At 39.8% G+C, this 18,058-nt stretch overlaps 1 protein-coding gene across 3 annotated transcripts in view; it reads right to left on the bottom strand.

The window, feature by feature from the left end:
* Positions 1–18,058, bottom strand: part of LOC149322365 (dual specificity mitogen-activated protein kinase kinase 6) — a 213,608-nt gene that overhangs the window by 73,204 nt on the left and 122,346 nt on the right. For all 3 annotated transcript variants that reach the window (XM_089540393.1, XM_089540409.1, XM_089540401.1), the window contains exons 6-11: positions 17,259–17,375; positions 16,412–16,463; positions 13,918–14,045; positions 12,885–12,962; positions 9,071–9,210; positions 1,282–1,327 (exon numbers count right to left, since the gene is read on the bottom strand). In XM_089540393.1, coding sequence (XP_089396519.1) covers positions 1,282–1,327; positions 9,071–9,210; positions 12,885–12,962; positions 13,918–14,045; positions 16,412–16,463; positions 17,259–17,375 — 561 coding nt within the window. The remainder of the gene's footprint in view (positions 1–1,281; positions 1,328–9,070; positions 9,211–12,884; positions 12,963–13,917; positions 14,046–16,411; positions 16,464–17,258; positions 17,376–18,058) is intronic.

Consider the following 18,058-nt stretch of genomic DNA (forward strand, 5'->3'; position numbering starts at 1 on the left):
CTTATCTACTCCAGTGAACCCTGTGTGTACTAAAATGCTGCATGGTAAAACCTTGCTATATAATTTGAAGAGGGTGGGGCAGAGGGAGGAAAGAGATATTCTATGTATGTGAACAGAGAACATTTTAAAAAAACAAAACATTAAAATTGGACCTTCCCCTGTCTCCAAAGATGATAATAAATGTGCAGTCCCTACTTAACATTTTACTTTCTGCTTATCCACCCAATCTGTTATAAGAGAGTAAAAAATGCTCCACCTCCATTCATAATAGTATATATTTTAGATGATGATTTAGTCAATTTATTGTAATTGATAGTGGTGCTAATGTTTTACTGAGTATATTTTATATGATACTGTAGCTTTTATTGTTGGAAATGTTGGCCTGTTACAGACAGGCCAAAATAAAGCTGCTTCGAGTCACTTTGGAGGTATGGTATTTCAATGATGCATGCGTCCTAAGAGTCCAAAACCCGCACCAAAGCCATGCTCCAGTCCTAAGGACTGGAGTGCAGCTTTGGTGTGGCTTTTGGACTCTTAGGACTCATGCATCATTGAAATACCATACCTCCAAAGTGACTCGAAGCAGCTTTATTTTGGCCTGTCTGTAACAGGCCGTTGTTTTTATTGTTGTAATCCTGCCTCGATCCACAGGGAGAGGCGGGAAATATAAATTATTATTATTATTATTGTTATTATTATTATTATCTTTTTAGTTCCACCACATTGTTTGAAACCTACTCACATAAGGTACCAAAACCATCCCTTAATAAGGATCAAAATGCAATGGCAGGCTTTGGAGCACCTCACAGTCATTTCATCTTTCCAAGGCTGAGTCCTGCAAGGAAAAGAATACATACCACAAATGTGGGAGTGGGGGAGCAAATGGCTCTCTCACTGCTGGAAATATTTTGCGCATGAGCACTTCCCAAAAGTGAACAGAACATGGTAGCTGAACAATAGTTTGGGAGGGGGGGCAGGCCAAAAGTTTTAAGAAAACAACATGGTTTTCAGAGCCATGTTAGTCTGGAATATCAGTATGCAAAGGAATCTTGTTACACCTTTGAAACTTCTGTGTATATGGTACACTGTGTGCATGTATATATTATTAAGATTTCATAGACTTGCTGCTTCCTCAGATGCAGATGCTGCATCATCTCAGATCAGATGTTGCAACTTGGAGATGGGATTATACATGAGTCCACCCACCCCACCCACCAATCTAACCCCATATACATTCAGAACAGCTTGTGTTACCTCTGAATGCCATCTAAATAAACTTACCATTAGCTCAGAATATGTTGGCCTTTCTTTGGAATTCTTCTTCAAGCTTTAAAGAAAAAGGGAGAAAATTATATCTCTGTATCTATATTCTGTATATGCAAATAGTCAAACAGTCAAACTAGACTCAACAGAAGACTGATCTCTTTTAAAAGCAGGGTGGTAGACTCACTAAGCACTGAACAGACTCAACCTCAACAACATAAGCAAGCAATGCAATCAAGGTTACTTTGGAAAATTCCTAATAATCCTTTCTGGATCTCATCTCCGTGTAACTTGGTTGCTGTTGTTGCTGTGTGCCCTCAGGTCATTTCTGACTTATGGCAATTATCGGTTTTCTTGGCAAGGTTTGTTCAAAGGAGGTTCGCCATTGCTTTGCTTTGAGGCTCAAAGCATGGGACTTGCCCAAGGCCACCCAGTGGGTTTCATAATATTATGTGCTTTTTTGCCAGATTTGCACTGATGAAACTCTTACTTTGCTGAATTTGAAGAAACAGTACAAGCCCGTGTAGTAAGAACATCTCCTGCTTGGAAGTTCTTTTACTGTTGCTTTGATTTTGAATCAATAGTTAACTGGTTCTTCTACTGTTTGTCACTGCGGGAACCTATGTATCAAAAAGTGAGTATAAACTAAACTAACAGTACCAATATGATATCAGGGCTATACATATCCAAAGCCAGATGGAAATTGTTGAGCATTGACACAATTTTTAATTGTTGTTGTTGTTATTTTAAAAAATCTTATAGCCCTATTCAGTCGTTTTGAAAACAAGATGAATGAACACAGCAGACAGCTCACTAGCTCTACCCCCTCTACCTCCAGTTTATTGCTCTCGCCAACACGGCACAACAGGAGAGTTTCTCCAACATATGGAAAGTTTCCAAATCATTGGGGACTCTGGATTATTATTATTTTTAAGTTTTGTTTCTCATTGTGTGCAGAATGTCTATAAATACAGGAAGTTTTCCTTATTTCAGTTTGCCACTTGCCTCATAAGTGGAGCAAAAAGAACTGGAGACATGTGCGCGAAGGAGCTGCGTGGTTTGTTTGCTGTGCCTCCTTCACGCTGCAATCACGGGCGCCGGCAGAGTGCCATTTTTGGGCGCTCTGTAAAGCGCCTATGATTCTATGATTCTTGGTGACCTAAGCAGAGCAATGGAGGATAGGCGGGCTTGGAGGTGTCTCATCCAAAGGCCTTCTACGAGTAGGGGCTGATTTGAGGGCAGCTAACAACAATGACAACAATGTGCAATTCTCTCAGCCTCAAAGGAAGGACAAGACAACCCCACTCTGAACAAATCTTGCCAAGAAAATCCCATGATAGAGTAACCATAAGTCAGAAACAACTTGAAGGCACACAGCAACAAGAACAACAGCTGTAGGCACATACAACAGAGCAGAATAGTCAAGAGCCTGTTGTCATTACACCTTGATAAGAGCTAGCATCTATCACCTGAGATGGTTGCTTAACTCTCTCTAGTGGTAAGGCTGGTCTTGGAAAGACCACTACATGAAACTGTGGCATGCTGTTGCTATGTAGTATAGTCAATACTGAGTTAGATGGGCCAACATAGTGTTAGAAAGCTTACTGTGATCCATGCTGGTTATGTATTCTCTGATTGTTACATGTTTTAGCACAGCCAAAGAAGCTGCCCTGAGAAGATGCACCACAACATTGACAATATGGACTCTTCAAACATCAATATATGCTTGATGCTAGAGCTAAATGTGAATCAATAGTGTGTGTGTGTGTGTGTGTGTGTGTGTGTGTGTAGGTAGGTTGAGTCACCCTTATCTGGAATTCCTATATTTCTAAAACATGAAAAACATACTGTGACATTAGCATACACACAACATAATGATAAAAGTTGCACAAATATAAATTAATTATTGGTTAACAACAACAAACTTCATATACCTTATACATATTATGCCACCAGTGGAGAGAGGGAAGGAGGGAGGAATAGGGGTGCGGTAGAGACAGAAGTGGAGACATTCTGGATATGAAGCACCCATAGCCCTCTCAAACCTCTGCTTTGTCTCCAACATGGGGAATGGTTGAGATCAGGCCTGGAGATGAAGTGCAGCTTCCAATGCTGGTGACAACTCCACTCAATTACAATTTATTTCTCAGTACAGCCTAGTGACCACATTATACTTGTGAAGGTACTTCTCCCACTATTACGACCAGCCACTGTCTCTGCTTCAGAGTTTACATCAGCAATGAGCATCTCTCACAAGGTAGGCTGGTTGGTTTCTATGTATGTAAGCAGCAATTCCAACTCTTACCCTGATCACACCAGGTTCCAGCCCCCAGGAAAACAAATGTATATAAAGATGACTTAGGCATTTCCCTCTGCAGAGATTCATGTCTTAAAATTTGGCCACTTAGGTAAACCACAGGGCTGGTCAGCTTTGTGGACCTGTTCTCCAGTATTTAACTCTTCAACCTACTTACCAGATGGCCCCTTGGCACACACAGAATGTGCTCAGGACTAAAGTCTATAGTAATGAGGGCAAAGGAGAGCCAAATCACAATCACTGCAGTCTATGAGAGATGGGAAGGATGTTCCTTTGCTCCCCAACCAAACTTCACTTCTAAGGATTCTATGCAGGACACAAGCACAGATAAACTGGCATTAAATAGATATAAGTTTGCAATGTAGACCTAGCCCTGTACATTCTCCTATGAACAGATACATCCAGCATTCATTTATTGACTCTGAAAACGAAGATGGGGTGTGTTACCTTTCTTTCACCTCTGATCTGTTTAACTTACTGTTGTGACATATAATTTTGCATTATTTATCATAATTTCTGCAAATAACTACAATGGGCTGCTGGTAAAAGTTTGTATGACGGGGAGGCATGTGGGGATGAATGGGTAAAAGATAACTTATTTCCGTCTGCTTCCAGCAGAAAATAGCTTTGAAGACAGGATGTAATATCCACTCTCTTCCTGGCAGGGTATTTATGGGAGAGATGCTTGGAGAGACTTGAAAAAGATCTTGGCACGTACACAGGCTTTGGTGGAGAAGGGAAGGAGGTGTAAAGCCTCACACTGAGAGAAACAAAACTGTTATCATCAGGTTACTATAACTGCTGGGATTTGCCCAACTTGGGAGGAAGTGAAGGATGCTTACTGAAGGGATATTTCCTGCCCATCTCTTGCTGCATCATCACAGAGCTCAGATTTCTGAAAACTCTTGTGCTGTGTAATAACAAAGACCAATGATTGATTCCCTCTCTCTTTCTGAGTCCACTTCAAAATACTCTTTGTATGTTGAGCTACTGGGACTTACTTGGGTATCTCCTTCTTCCTACCCACTTGTAATGCAGAAGACAGCTGTGCAATACCTGTTGCTGCTGTTTTTGTTGTGTGCCTTCAAGTCATTTCTGACTTATAGTGACCCTAAGGCCTTGTTCTTCAGTATTTAACTATCACCGAATTTTCTTGGCAAGATTTATTCATACGGGGTTTGCCTTTGTGCTCCTCTGCGGTTGAGAGTGTGACTTGCCCAAAGTCACTCAGTGGATTACCACGCCTGAGCAGGGACTCGAATCCTGGTCTCCAAAGTAGTCCAATGCTCAATACTACACCACACCGGCTCTGACAAAAAGAATGTTTCCAAGTGCTTCTAAAATCTTCCAAAACAACAACAGAAAAACCACCAGTTACAGCTGAACAATGTGGACTCCATTTTTACATCACACAAAGGCCTGATTCTCCAGGTAGCCTTCAGGCTCCAAAGAGCTTCACTGTTCTATCCCAACAGACTTTTGCCTTTCTATTTACAGCATAACCCCATGTAGAATTTGTCTCCTTTTTCTTCCCATTATAATTGGGCATGTTGCCCAAGAGAAATAAGGACTAGAATTCTGACACATTCCATTATTTCCTACATAGATCTGTTGGGGGTCAATGTGACATTTCCTGAAAGCCAAAGGAAACTATCCTTAAGGAAAGTTCACTGAGACACACGTGTCTAACCTCAGGAAGGAGGCAGCGGAAGTAGAGCTAGCTGACGTAAAGGACTGGCTTACATACGTGCCTTTCCCATGTCCTTTGGGAGATCTGGCCTGTTTTCAAAACAATGGAGTTACTTCCACAGCAAGACTTGTATCTTTGACTTAGTAGTCAAAAGCAGAGATGGGGAAAAATAATTGAGCTCCATAATTTCAGAATGTCAACATTTTCACACTTTCCCAGACTTGCTGTGAGAAAATGCACTCCTCATTTTGAACTTCTGCACATAAAGGAGTCTAAAAGGGCACTGCTATGAAATAAAGTACACATGAAACAACATCCATATTTATGGTGTGCATGTCTAAAAAATATGTACCAACATACTTTAGTCAATGTGGAAAAATGCATACGCATACAGACATATATACATATAGTAAATTGGCCAAATATGGATGAAAAATGCATCAGGACAAATGCATTTAAAACTGTGCAAAGTTTTCAGTGTCAGAAGATAACACAAAGTCCCACAACCTGATATGAAAGAAGTTCAGAAAGGAAAAAGAAGTGGATTCTGAAGAAGATGGGCAAGTGAGTGCTGAATAATTATCCCTGGCAGGAATTAGGGGTATAAAATAAATATTTTTCATACCCTGCTTTCTCTCAAAAGTATTTCATGTGCAGTTTCTATTAAACTCCTTACAATTGGAAGGAAGGCCAATACAACAATCAGTGCTATTCCCCCAATTCAACAAAGATGTTAACCACTAATCTGCTCTCTGTGATGAAACAGAGGGTTTTGTCAGCCACAACTCTCCTGGCAATGCTAGACAGTTCCCAAGATCACAATAATTGGTCACTGTCTTAGCAAGAAATCACCACTAGGCGCCACTGTCAACACAAATAGGTATAAATAGTACCGTGGACCCTTGTTATACGCTGGGGTTTGGTTCCAAGATCCCCCGTGGATAACAAAATCCATGTATGTTCAAGTCCCATTAAATATAATCAGATAACAATTTTCCTTATAAAAAAATCAAGATTTGATATTTGAAATTTATACTTTTTTTGAACATTTTCAAACCGTGGCTGCTTGAATCCGTGTATAAAAAATCCATGTATAAGAAGGGCTGACTGTATTTCATTTTCAAATAGGTATTTCATTTTTGCTCTCTGGATATTTCACCTTTTCCTCAAAATATTGATAATCTGGGACATTGCACACTTTTTGTCTTAGCCCAGGGCCCAAATTATTTTGTTTCAAAAGAGAAACACATATTTTTCAAGCCTTTGCAGGGAGGAACTATATGAAACAGAAGATCAAAATGTGCAGCACTAAGGAGTGAGCACAAGGTACAACTGTGGGGAACAGCACTGATGAACTCTGATGAAAAATTAATTTTAGCATGTACCCAGCACAGAACAGGAAAATTTTTACTTGTTCTTTAATCACAGCTGTCCAAAACAAACTTTTTCCAAACTACCACCCAGCCTATCCAGAACTTTACCAGAGTAAGCCCAGGCCTCCCCAACTCTTCTGCCTTCCAAGGCGAAATGAAAAGTTATAACCTTTCATTGTAACAGTCATAAGGTGTTATTTGATGAGGACTTGGGATACAGGCTTCTCAATGGTTGCTCCATGAAAATATTCTCCCATGGGAGGCTCTGGTGGCTACTCTCTCCTCTTTTCCCCTCTGAGCAATTTTTTTTTTCTAGAGACAAAGAGCTTTTAATTTGACAGGCCTTCTACTTTTAATTGGTTGTGCTAGAGGGTTTTTTCATAGGATGTGCTGGACACCACAGAGAAGACTGGACATTTTTGGGACTTTAATGCATTTATCTGCTTTGCTTTGGGCAATATTTATTACCAGTAGATTGGAAAATTTTTGAAATTTTTCCCCACACACACATTTTGGGGAGAATGCTTACCAAACTCAGTATTTCCATTCATCTAATCAGTTTTATTGTGTTGTATTATATTGTTTTATAATAATATAATATAAATGATAATGATAATATGTGATAATAAATGTAATAATTTTAGTAACAGTTTAATAATAATTAATAGCGACAGTACAATAAAGAGAGGCAGCATGGCATAGTGTTTGAATGTTGGACTGTGACTCTGGAGACAGGGTTCAATTCCCAGCCTGGCCATGAAACCCGCTGAGTGACTTTAGGCAAGGCACATGCTCTCAGCCTCAGGGGAAGGCAATGACAAGCCTCCTCTGAGCAAATTTTGCCAAGAAAACCTCATAAATTGGAAACTACTTTGAAGACATACAAGAACACAATATAGTAAAACAAAGCTGATAATACCAGAAAGCTGATGATAATAAATAAATAAATAAATAAATAAATAAATAAATAAATAAATAAAGCAGCTACTGCTGCTTCTTTAACATCAAGGAACTATACTGCTGGATTGTTAAGGTAATCTAACTGATATTGTATGTAAAGAAATCTTGTAGCACCTTTGAAACTAACTAAAAGAAAGAACTTGGTAGCATGAGCTTTCGTAGACTGAAGTCTATGAAAGCTCATGCTACCAATGTCTTTCTTTCTGTTAGTCTCAAAGGTGCTACAATATCTCTCTACATACCGATTTTACAGACTAACATGACTATATCTTTAAATTCTACCACTAACTGATGTAGGTACATCAGTGTAATAAGCTTTGAAATCAATCTGATAGCAAGCTTTTAATAATAATAAAAAGAAAACACTTAAACCTCAATTTCATTTTGCAAATTGCCACTCTTCCTATGATGCAAACTACAAGCTAGGATCTACCTATACTACACTTTCCAAATCCAGGAGACTGTCAAATAAAGAAACATATCACTAGTAAGCATCATTGCCTGCATATCAATGGCCTACATAAAGCTATAAAGTGAATTTATCCCCTTTGATTATTGTCTTACCAGCTTAATGAAACATGCTTCTGGTAAGGAAAAGGGGAAAGGCTTGAGCTTGCCTGTCTATACCTTCCTCAGCCTCACTGTTTGGAAATTACTGCAACAGATGCATGTACACCAATGCAGAGATGGGGAACCTGTGGCTCTCCATATGTAGCTGAGTCTAAATTTTATCAGCCCCAGCCATAACAATGGTTGGAGCTGCAGGCAACAAAAGGAAATTTTCTACACTCTGAATTGCTCATACAATAGCACTAATCTATACTATGCTTTATGTATAATAAGGTGACAGGTCCCTGCTCCAAGATGCTTATAATTTAAAATTGTCAGAGGTGTGGAAGAAGGAGAGGAAAACAAAGCTAAATTCAGTTCAGTTAGTGAAGGAGAAGTGCTCTATTCAAACCCAGAAGCACTCCTCTTTTATCTAAGGGGGCTCCAATGTCAGTGGGGGAAGGGGATGAATCTGTTCAGTTCAGACTTCAAAAGTGCGACTCAAGATGCTGCATCCTACCTCTAAAACATTGGATAGCTCTTTTGAACTTCTGACTGAAACCCAGACCAGATTCATGGCTGTCCTGACACTGGAGCCACCAGCAACTACTCCTCTTTACAGTTCACATGTTGGAAGGATGAGCTCTGTGATACAAACAGCAAGGTCGAGCCCTGATGAAATGATTATCCCAATGAACTTTGTGATACTCCAAAGCACTGGTTGCAACTGTGCTCCTGTTTGCTCTCTGGGGTACTTATGAGAAAAGCAGAAAAATGGTTTCATTTTTCTGAAACTCCCAGACATGTTAAAATAAGGCCCATCTGGGGGAACATCTAATCAGCCCAGCAGATGGTTCACCCCACAAGAGCTCCAGAGCATTTGGGGAGGTGAAAGATGTCAGGAGATAAAGCGCTCACCACTGTGAGGTAAAATCAACAAAATCTGCTGAGAACTTGTCTGCTGGGAGTTGTGGCGACGGCTCTTCCACCACCTGTTTCAGCTGCTGGAACGGCGTCCCCCAGGAGTCGTATGGAAACCGCAAGATTGCCAGTTCGATCTGGATGTGGGGAAAAGACAGCACGGCATCAACACTACTCTCTTAGGCCTACTGCTGTTGTTATATCATCATTGTTATTACCGTTATTAAAAATAAAAGCAACAATAACAGGGGGGAGAAGAAGAAAGGAGAGATGAGAAGGAGAGTGATAGAGGGGAAGAAAACAGTGAAAAGGAGGGGGTAGCTGAAACACTGTCACACCAACACTTGATCCAAGTTCTCATCAATGTTAGTATCTGGTGCCATCTGCAGGAAACCCTATGAAACCACACTGACTTTTCAGTTTATGATCCTCAAGCTTAGCCGTGATGCCACTTTGCTTCCCGCTCCCTCCTCCCTTCCATTCCTCCTTGGAAACACTGGACTTGCTGGGTTGCTCTGAGGCACAGACTGTGCAGGTCCCTGGAGACAGCTTGTCTCTGGGAATATTTTAAAACAGCAGCCTATGAGGCCAGTTTTGCTGGTTTGTGCCAGGTGCCCAACAGCCTCCCCAACAAATGCAGAGTGCCAAGAAAGGACTCCCCCCCCCCCAAATAAGTGGCCATGTCAGTCCCTCACAGCATAAAAAAGGAGGGGGGAAGAAAAAAAGGAAAGAAAAATAAACGTGGCAGCATCTTTAAGTTGTTTTAATTTTAGCATGAGCTTTCGTGGATATCAACCCACTCCTTTGAATGCAGTACAGAGAGATAACAAATGCTCCAATATAAAGCACATTTACACAGTTGTGGGGTGGGATAGCATGTAATAGGAGACAGAAGGATGCAAATCATGCTCCTTGCCCTTGATTTTCAAAGGGCTACATAAGGAGGGACACACACATTCTCTCTCTCTCTCTCTCTCTCTCTCTCTCTCTCCCTCGCTCTGTGAGTCTACCTACTCCCAACCCAAGAAGATGAAACTAACCGTTCCCTAGAGAATGATGTTGACTTGCCAAGAGAAACCTTTCAGTTTGTTCTGAACACAGATTCCCTACTGTAGGCATAGAGGGAGAAAGAGAAAAACAGGGTTGGTGAGTGAGACTGGGAGAGAAATCAGTGCTGCTTCCACTGGACAGCCAGGTAGCAATATATTTGCACATTTGACTGTGAAGTGTGCCCTACAACACTGATCTCCTGAAAATCCTGGTGCTGGTGACCAGAGCTCTTCTCTCACAGCCAGAATATGCTTTCAGGAAGGATCTGACACTGCCTTTGAAGTTCTGAACTATATTCTTGAGACCCCTGGGAATTGTAACCTTCAACTCTGCAGTTTCTTTTCATGTGTGTGTATCAGAGTTTAGGGAAATCTTTTTATCCTACAACAAATTGCTTAGAATGTTTTCTGTCATTATCTCAACTACAACTGCCAGCTATTAAAAGCTGGTGGCTTTCATGTAAAGGGTGTGTGTGTAGAAACTGTCAATATCAAAGGGGCACAGATCCACCCCCCACCCCCCGCTTTAGATTGAATCTTAAAAAGAGCTATCCAAGGCACTGAACCCTATTCCTTTCCTTTCTAGATGCCTCCCTCAGCTTGCTTAACTCCAACCCCTACAACTTCTTCCAATGAATCCACAGCACCTGGACATGCCCTCCTGTTGCAGCCCAGTGTAGAAATCTCACAGTTTTCTTTTTGACACTGAGAGTGCTCAGTTAATCATCTGTACTTTGAATAAAGCCTAGCTTACAGGTCTATAATTTAATAGGTTATTTTCTATGTATTGGACTGTTTTTCACTTCTTAGTTAATTTCCTATTAGGAGTTCTATGGTAATATCCACTACTCCCTATTGTGTACGTTTTGATTCCTGTGTGTTTGATGATACCTCTCCTCCTGCCGCCTGAAATACAGCTCTGTACAGCAGAAAATATCACAGACCTGGAACAACTACTAAGAATGAGCAAAGAAGAAAGTGCAAAGGCAGGCTTACTGCTCACCATAAAGAAAACAAAAATAATGACCATGAAAGATCTACACATATTCAACCTAGACAATGAGGAAACTGAAATAGTAAAAGAGTTCCCATACCTTGGATCTAACATTGACCAGAATGGGGTCTGCAGTCAAGAAACAAGAAGACTAGGAATGGGAAGGGCAACTATGAAGGAAAAGATCCTAAAATGTAAAGATACCCAACTGAGTACCAAAATTAGAATCGTATAAGCCATTGTTTTTCCTATTATTATGTACGGTTGCGAAAGCGGGACAGTGAAGAAAACGAATAGGGAAAAAAATCAAGAGTGCTGAAGATACCATGGATAGCCAAAAACACAAACAAATGGGTCCTAGAAGAGATTAAGCCTGAAATCAACCTGGAAGCCAAGATTATAAAATTGAGGCTGTTGTACTTTGATCACATCATGCAAAAAGAATGACCCACTGGAAAAGACAATAATGTTAGGAAAGGTGGAGGGTTGTAGAAAGAGAGGAAGACCACATGGTAGATAGATGGAGGTCACAGGTATAAGTTTACAGGGCCTAAGCAGAGCAATGGAAAATAGGGAGTCTTGGAGATGTCTCAGCCGCAGGGTTGCCATGAGTTGGGATCGACTCAAGGGCAGTTAACAAGAACAACAAAGTTGATACTACTATTAATGATAATAATGTTGTCTTGTTGATGATAATATACTGTAATTATTAATCACCACTTTATTTATATTCTGCCTTTTCCCGAAAACTGGCTTATTACGATCAGTCTGTCCAGATGGGTTGCTGTCAAGGTTCAATGATCCCTTGCGTGAGTGTGACAGTTTATATACAACACATTCAGTAATAATCCCAGCTTCCATCTGACAGTGGACTTTGAATCAGAAATGGTGCAAGACTACTTTACTAGACACACCTGGAGGATTCCATATAAATCCTGCTCCAATATTTAACATGACCGTTGTCATTTCTTCCCCTGGCTTTGACAACACAGAGAGAGATAGGAACAACCCCAAAGGACACATGAAATATCTTTCGACTTCTTTGTGATATTTTTGCCTGTCTATAATTCAGTAAAAGGCACAACATGTACAGGGAAAGAGGTGATGTGCCCGATACTGAAATTCCTCTCTTTCCTTTCACGCAATGTTCTGCATTTGCTATCTTTGCTATATTTAGGTCTCATCAATTTCTCTCAAAACCATCTTAAAACTATAGCTTAAAACTATTTTAAATTTGTTTTAACTTGTTAATTATGGTCCATAACACACTACAGGAATAATCCAGTTTGAGACTGCTTTAACTGCCCTGCATCAGTGCTAGGGAATCCTAAGAACCGTAGTTTATTTTGGCACCAAAGCTCTCTCACAGAGAATGCTAAATTTCACCTAGCACTGAGCCAGAGCAGTTAAAGCACTCTCAAACTGGATTATTTCTGCAGTGTGTTTTGGACCAGTTTGTATTTAGTTTGTTTACATTATTTTTATTGTTTTAAACTGTTTTACCGTATCTGTTTTAATTTTACCTGTGTGCAAAATCCTGAGTTCTTCTAACACAGGGCGAGGCAGAAAAGTTTTAATAACTAAAACAAACAGAATGTATTTAAAATTAAAGGCACAAATTTGCTTCAGATTTAATTCACACAGCCTCAGACTGCCAAATGTTTTCAGTTTTAGGTGTAGTACTCCTCTGCCCCCACTGCATCCTGACCAATCTGGGTTCAACAAATCTAAACAAGCCTTCACATTTACAAGAGTACCATGGTCTTACCATTGTGATGCCCAGGCTCCAAATATCAGATTTGACATTGTATCCCTTTTGGTTTAGTTCTGGGTTGATTCTTTCAGGCTAGACAGACAAACAAAAGACAGATAGATTGATATGACATTGCTTTTGTTCTCCATTCCTCCCTTGGGGTCCAGGGAAGGGACTGGGGGTGGGTTAGGGCAACCTCTCTAGTGTTGTAAGCATAGAATGACATTAAACATAGCTTTCATCTGATGCAGTTTAATGCTGTGAGGATATTCCAAGGAGAAAGCTACCAAGAATGTCCTATGTGCCTTTGTTATCTTAACCCAGATTTGTTAGGAGGAGGTGTTTGGTTAATTTTTAACTTCATAGTGGAAGACATGAGAGACAAAGTGGCTGCTGGGATAACATGGACACAGGCCATTCAGGACTTCATAGGTCAATATCAGTCAATAAGCAATGCTCCAGCTTAGGAGTTAGGTGGACCTTGTCACATCACATTTAATAACACACATACTGAAGTAATAACTTTTCATAGAAATGACATTTAATTGATACCATGATCAGAGCATTACAGCTGGACAAAGTCATATTCCAAACCTAGCAATTATAAACTAGATTCTCAAGCTTATCTTGTGTGATTCCTGCTTCAGAAACCCCCCATCAGAAACATGTTATCCAAGACAGGATCTATTCCACTGTGGCAGCCAAAAGCATACCAGCTGCCTAAGAACTTTTCCTGCTGCTACTGATGTTCTCTTTACATGGTTAGAAAAAACATTTATTCCAATGACTACCATATATATATAGGCTGGCTTTCGTATTAGTCCTCATTGTAATTTTTGAATAGTATTTATGCTGTTTCTTGGTTCTTTTTTAAAAAATAGTTTTATTTTGATAGCACCTTCCCTTGAGCATGTGCTAGAAAGGTGGTGTAAAAAGAGTGAAAACAAATAAAACCCAATTCTGCCCTCATGCCCAAGCAATCAGGCAAGACAGCAATGGGAAGTTATAGTGAAAGAGCACTGAAGGTTTCCCAGCTCTTTGCACTTACTGCCATGTAAGGTTTACAGCCAGCATCCATCGTCTTGGCCACAGAGTCAACGAGGTAACCACTAATTCCAAAATCGCACATCTTCACCTGTCCCAGTGTATTGATCAGTACATTGGAGGGTTTGACATCTACAAGTGGAAGAGAGAGAATTGGTCACTCTTTGCAATGTTACGTTAGAAAAGGACACCAACAGAAACTGGCCGTTACCACCAGAGGGCACCAGTATCAATGTATATTTTTCTTGCCAACTCTGACAGATTCCAAAAAGGTAAGAAAATGATCTCTTCATTCAGGCTCTAGATTAGAAAAAGGAAATGATCCACTCTATCAAAGTCATTTGGCCTCCAACTCCCATAATGTTTGACCAGTGGTTTGGGCTAATGGCAAGTGGACCCAACTATGCCACAGAATTCCCTAGCACTGATCCAGGGTAGTTAAAGCAGTCTCAAGCTGGATTATTTCTGTAGTGTGTTTTAGACCATAATTAACAAATTAAAACAAATTTAAGATAGTTTAAAGCTATTCCCTAAACCTGCTCTAGTCTATGTCAATGTGTTCATTCCAGTGAAAACCATGTACAATTCTGTAGGATAAGATTCTGTGTGAGTAAAATTCAATGAGGTCAAAAGGCAAGTGCTATAGTAGCTGTCTATTCAGCACAATGTGGAAATTGAGAGTTAAACCTTGGGAATACATGCACCTTCCCCGAGTCTCTCCTTTCTCAAGATTTTTTTTTTTAAAAAATGTTCTCTTAACCACATTAAGTGCCAGAGTTGAGTCACACAGACACTGTGGTGGTGAAGGATGCCCAGAGATTCCTAGAATAACAGAAACTGTGGTTAGCACCAAGGCAAGGAATTTACTGGCGGGAAGGAAGGAGTGGTTGAGAGGGAGCTGCATGACTTCCCAGGGCTGACTTTTGATTTGTTAACAGTGAATTCCAGGTATCCACATACAGTCTACTCCAGATCACCGCAGCGATGTTATGCTTACTCTGAGCAGACAGAAACAATAATTTCTAACAGTACTTTTTACTGCAGTAAGAGGTGCCAAAAGAACTTCCTATGTAATTCAGTAAGGGAAGATTCCTACAATGTATATGGTACATATCACAATATTCCTAGAGTTAGATACATCGAAACATGTAGCATATACATTTCCTAACTGTCGAAGTACAAATAGTAATTGTACCCAAAGTTAGATGAGCATAGAACACCTCTCCCTGATTTCCCTGACAGTGTGATTCAACATCTTTCCTCCACCACTTTATTCTCTGACTCCCAGCCTTCACATTTCAGGGGGTCTCCTGGAGCCACTACAGAAATTACCAGTGAGATGCAAAGAGAAGAAGGAAGAGAAGATGGGAAAGATATACTGCACAAAAAATTCTCTATTCACACACTGTTGGGCATCACTAGAATGAAAATGTAGATCAGTACCATTATATTAATATAAAAAATAGAAGAGTTGAGGTAGCAAAATACCAAAGTTGTATGCTTACAATAAGGAAAAGAATTCAAAAATAGTCCCCCCAAAAATGCCCCCAAATAATGTTTCTTGAATGTGAAGAAACCCTGAGAGAAGAATCCTGGACTGACAAGAACGTTCATAATTTGGGACTTATTCAATGCATGATCTATGCATGGTTGTTTTGTGCAAGACAACTGCATTTTCTACATAGGAAACAAGTCTTTTCTGCACCAAAAATAGTGTTTTGGGGCAGAAATTTTATTTTCTGCATACGAAATGCTGCAGTTGGGGACTTCTGTGCAAATATTCACTCTGTGCAAAAATATACTTGCAGAAAAAAATTCACTCAGAGAAAATGCTGTTTTCTGAGCAAAAATTCATATGTGAATTTTATGCAAAGTTAAGCCCTCAACTACCAATAATTTTTGAAAGCTGCATAGTTTTCAAAGATTTTCTTGTACTGAGAATAATTTTAAATATTTAAATACTTTTAGAAATTACTTGTTATTTGCTTCAAGAAGGAAGTTAGCAAATAATTACATCTCTGCTTACAATGGCCAAGATTAAATTTCCAATATCAATGTTGATACTACCTATCAAAACCACTCTCTTGAGTTATGTTTGGAAAACAGGAACCACTGAACACACTGGGACATTAGTGCTTTTAGGAGCCCAGGGAGGTAAATTGTTGTTATTGTGTTATTATTCAAGTTGTTTCCAATTTATGGCAGCCTTAAGGTGAACCTATCATGGGTTTTTCTTGGAAAAACGGGTTCAGAGGGTTAACCTTTGCCTCTCTCTGATGCTGAGAATGTGACTAGCTCATGGTTACCCAGTGCATTTCATGGCTAAGTGCGGATTTGAACCCTGGTCTCTAACATCATAGTTCAGTACTCAAACCACTACATGATGCTGGCAATAAGATAACTTTACACTAAATTAAACACAACTCTTTCAAACATTATTCTTCCATCTCCTTTCAGAATCAAGAAATCTTACACCAGACAACACTGGTCACACTTACCTCTATGAATTACAGAGAGCTTACTGTGTAGATGCTCTAGTGCTTTTACAATCTGAGAAGAAAAAGTAAGAATGAGTTGTCACCGGCTGAAGCAGAACTATTACGCTCTCTTCCCCAGAGCCCAGGCCACAAGTTCACAATTCAACACTTAATTGGGGGTGGAGACAGTCTAGGTTGGGCATCCTGGCAATTAACAGGCAGGAAAGTGCTGAGCCTGCAGTCTGGCACCAGAGTGATTACCATGAATCATGTTTTTTTCCTGGCTCTGCCAGCCATCCTTAATAATATGCTCAAAATATAAAAATATAAAGAAAGAACTGATGAAAGGGTCAGAGTACCAAAAAAAACCCAAAAAACACCCCACCCCAAAGCCTTTGCACTTCCATTATTCAGAGAATCTTGACATCAAAATTCCAGGGCATGTTGAAACTCTAAGCCCTTCCCAATGCAAGGTGCCTCCCTTCAACATCTTCTCCTTTATAAAGAAAGGACAACAGTGGTAAAGATCCCTGTGATTATTTTCTACTGGCAAAGGAAAAATATATTTCCTCCATTGAGTAAAAGAAGGATCACAGACGAAGGTAAAGCAGGTCATGCCCAAAGAGGACGGAGATAAAATCAACCTATTTTCTGAAGACAGGTCTAAATTGAGTTGCTTCTTCAATGCAAAATCCTACTACTGACTAAAAACAAACCCTTAAAGAAGGGCAAGTGCTATTCTTTCTCCATCTTTGGAAACATGATACATTAACCACAAGCTGTCAGAACTGGGTTCAAAGATGAAAAAGGGTGCTAGATCCCTTTTAGAAGAGGATGAAAATCAAGAGGGGGAGGAAGACACACTCACTGAGACAGCTATCTTTCCTAAGATATCTTCAGGAATCGTCAAGCCTTTGTCAATGACTTGCTTGTAGAACTTGTCCAATGACGTGTCCATCAGTTCCATGCAAATCCACACATCTCCCTAGAAAAATAAGATGGTAAACAACAGTGGCCACCAGTTCTAAACCATACCACCTCAATAAAACCTGAAAGCCTTGCCATCCACAGCTGTAATGTAATGGATGTCCTTGGTGTTATTGGTTTTAATGGTTTTAAAAGCTGATTGAATGATGGAAATTTTTATCGCTTGTATTTTATTGCTTAATGTGGGCGGATTTCTTTTATTGGATTTTGCTGTTGTTGTATTTTAACTGATTGTAAACCGCTGTGATCATTGGAATAGCGGTATATAAAGAAAGATTCATTCATTCATTCATTCTCTGTTCATTTGCACTACCTTCATTAAATCTCTTATGCCACATACATTATCACTGGCATTCAACTTGAGTATGTATATAAGCATCTCATGACAACTCTAAATGCAGCAGACCAGGCTTTAGCTATTCTTGTTTTGACCAAAAAAACTCAGGTTTAGCTGAAGTCCAATTTCAAAGCCCATGCTATGGCGATCCTTTTATTAGATAAACCAAAAAGAACAAAACGTCTGAGAAAGTCTTTGAGACTTTTAGGTCCCTTTGTCAGGTACAAGAGCTAAGGGGAAAGGGAGGAATGAGAGGAAATGGTTTGATCAAAAATTTTGTTTTTACTTTTTAAATTCCTAGCACTGAATTCCAATTTTCTGTTTTCAAAATTCATAGAATCATA

This window comes from Sceloporus occidentalis, unplaced genomic scaffold, assembly GCF_023333645.1.
Source record: "Sceloporus occidentalis isolate IW3139 unplaced genomic scaffold, rSceOcc1.0.p SCAF_1, whole genome shotgun sequence".
In the NCBI taxonomy this organism is placed as follows: domain Eukaryota; kingdom Metazoa; phylum Chordata; class Lepidosauria; order Squamata; family Phrynosomatidae; genus Sceloporus; species Sceloporus occidentalis.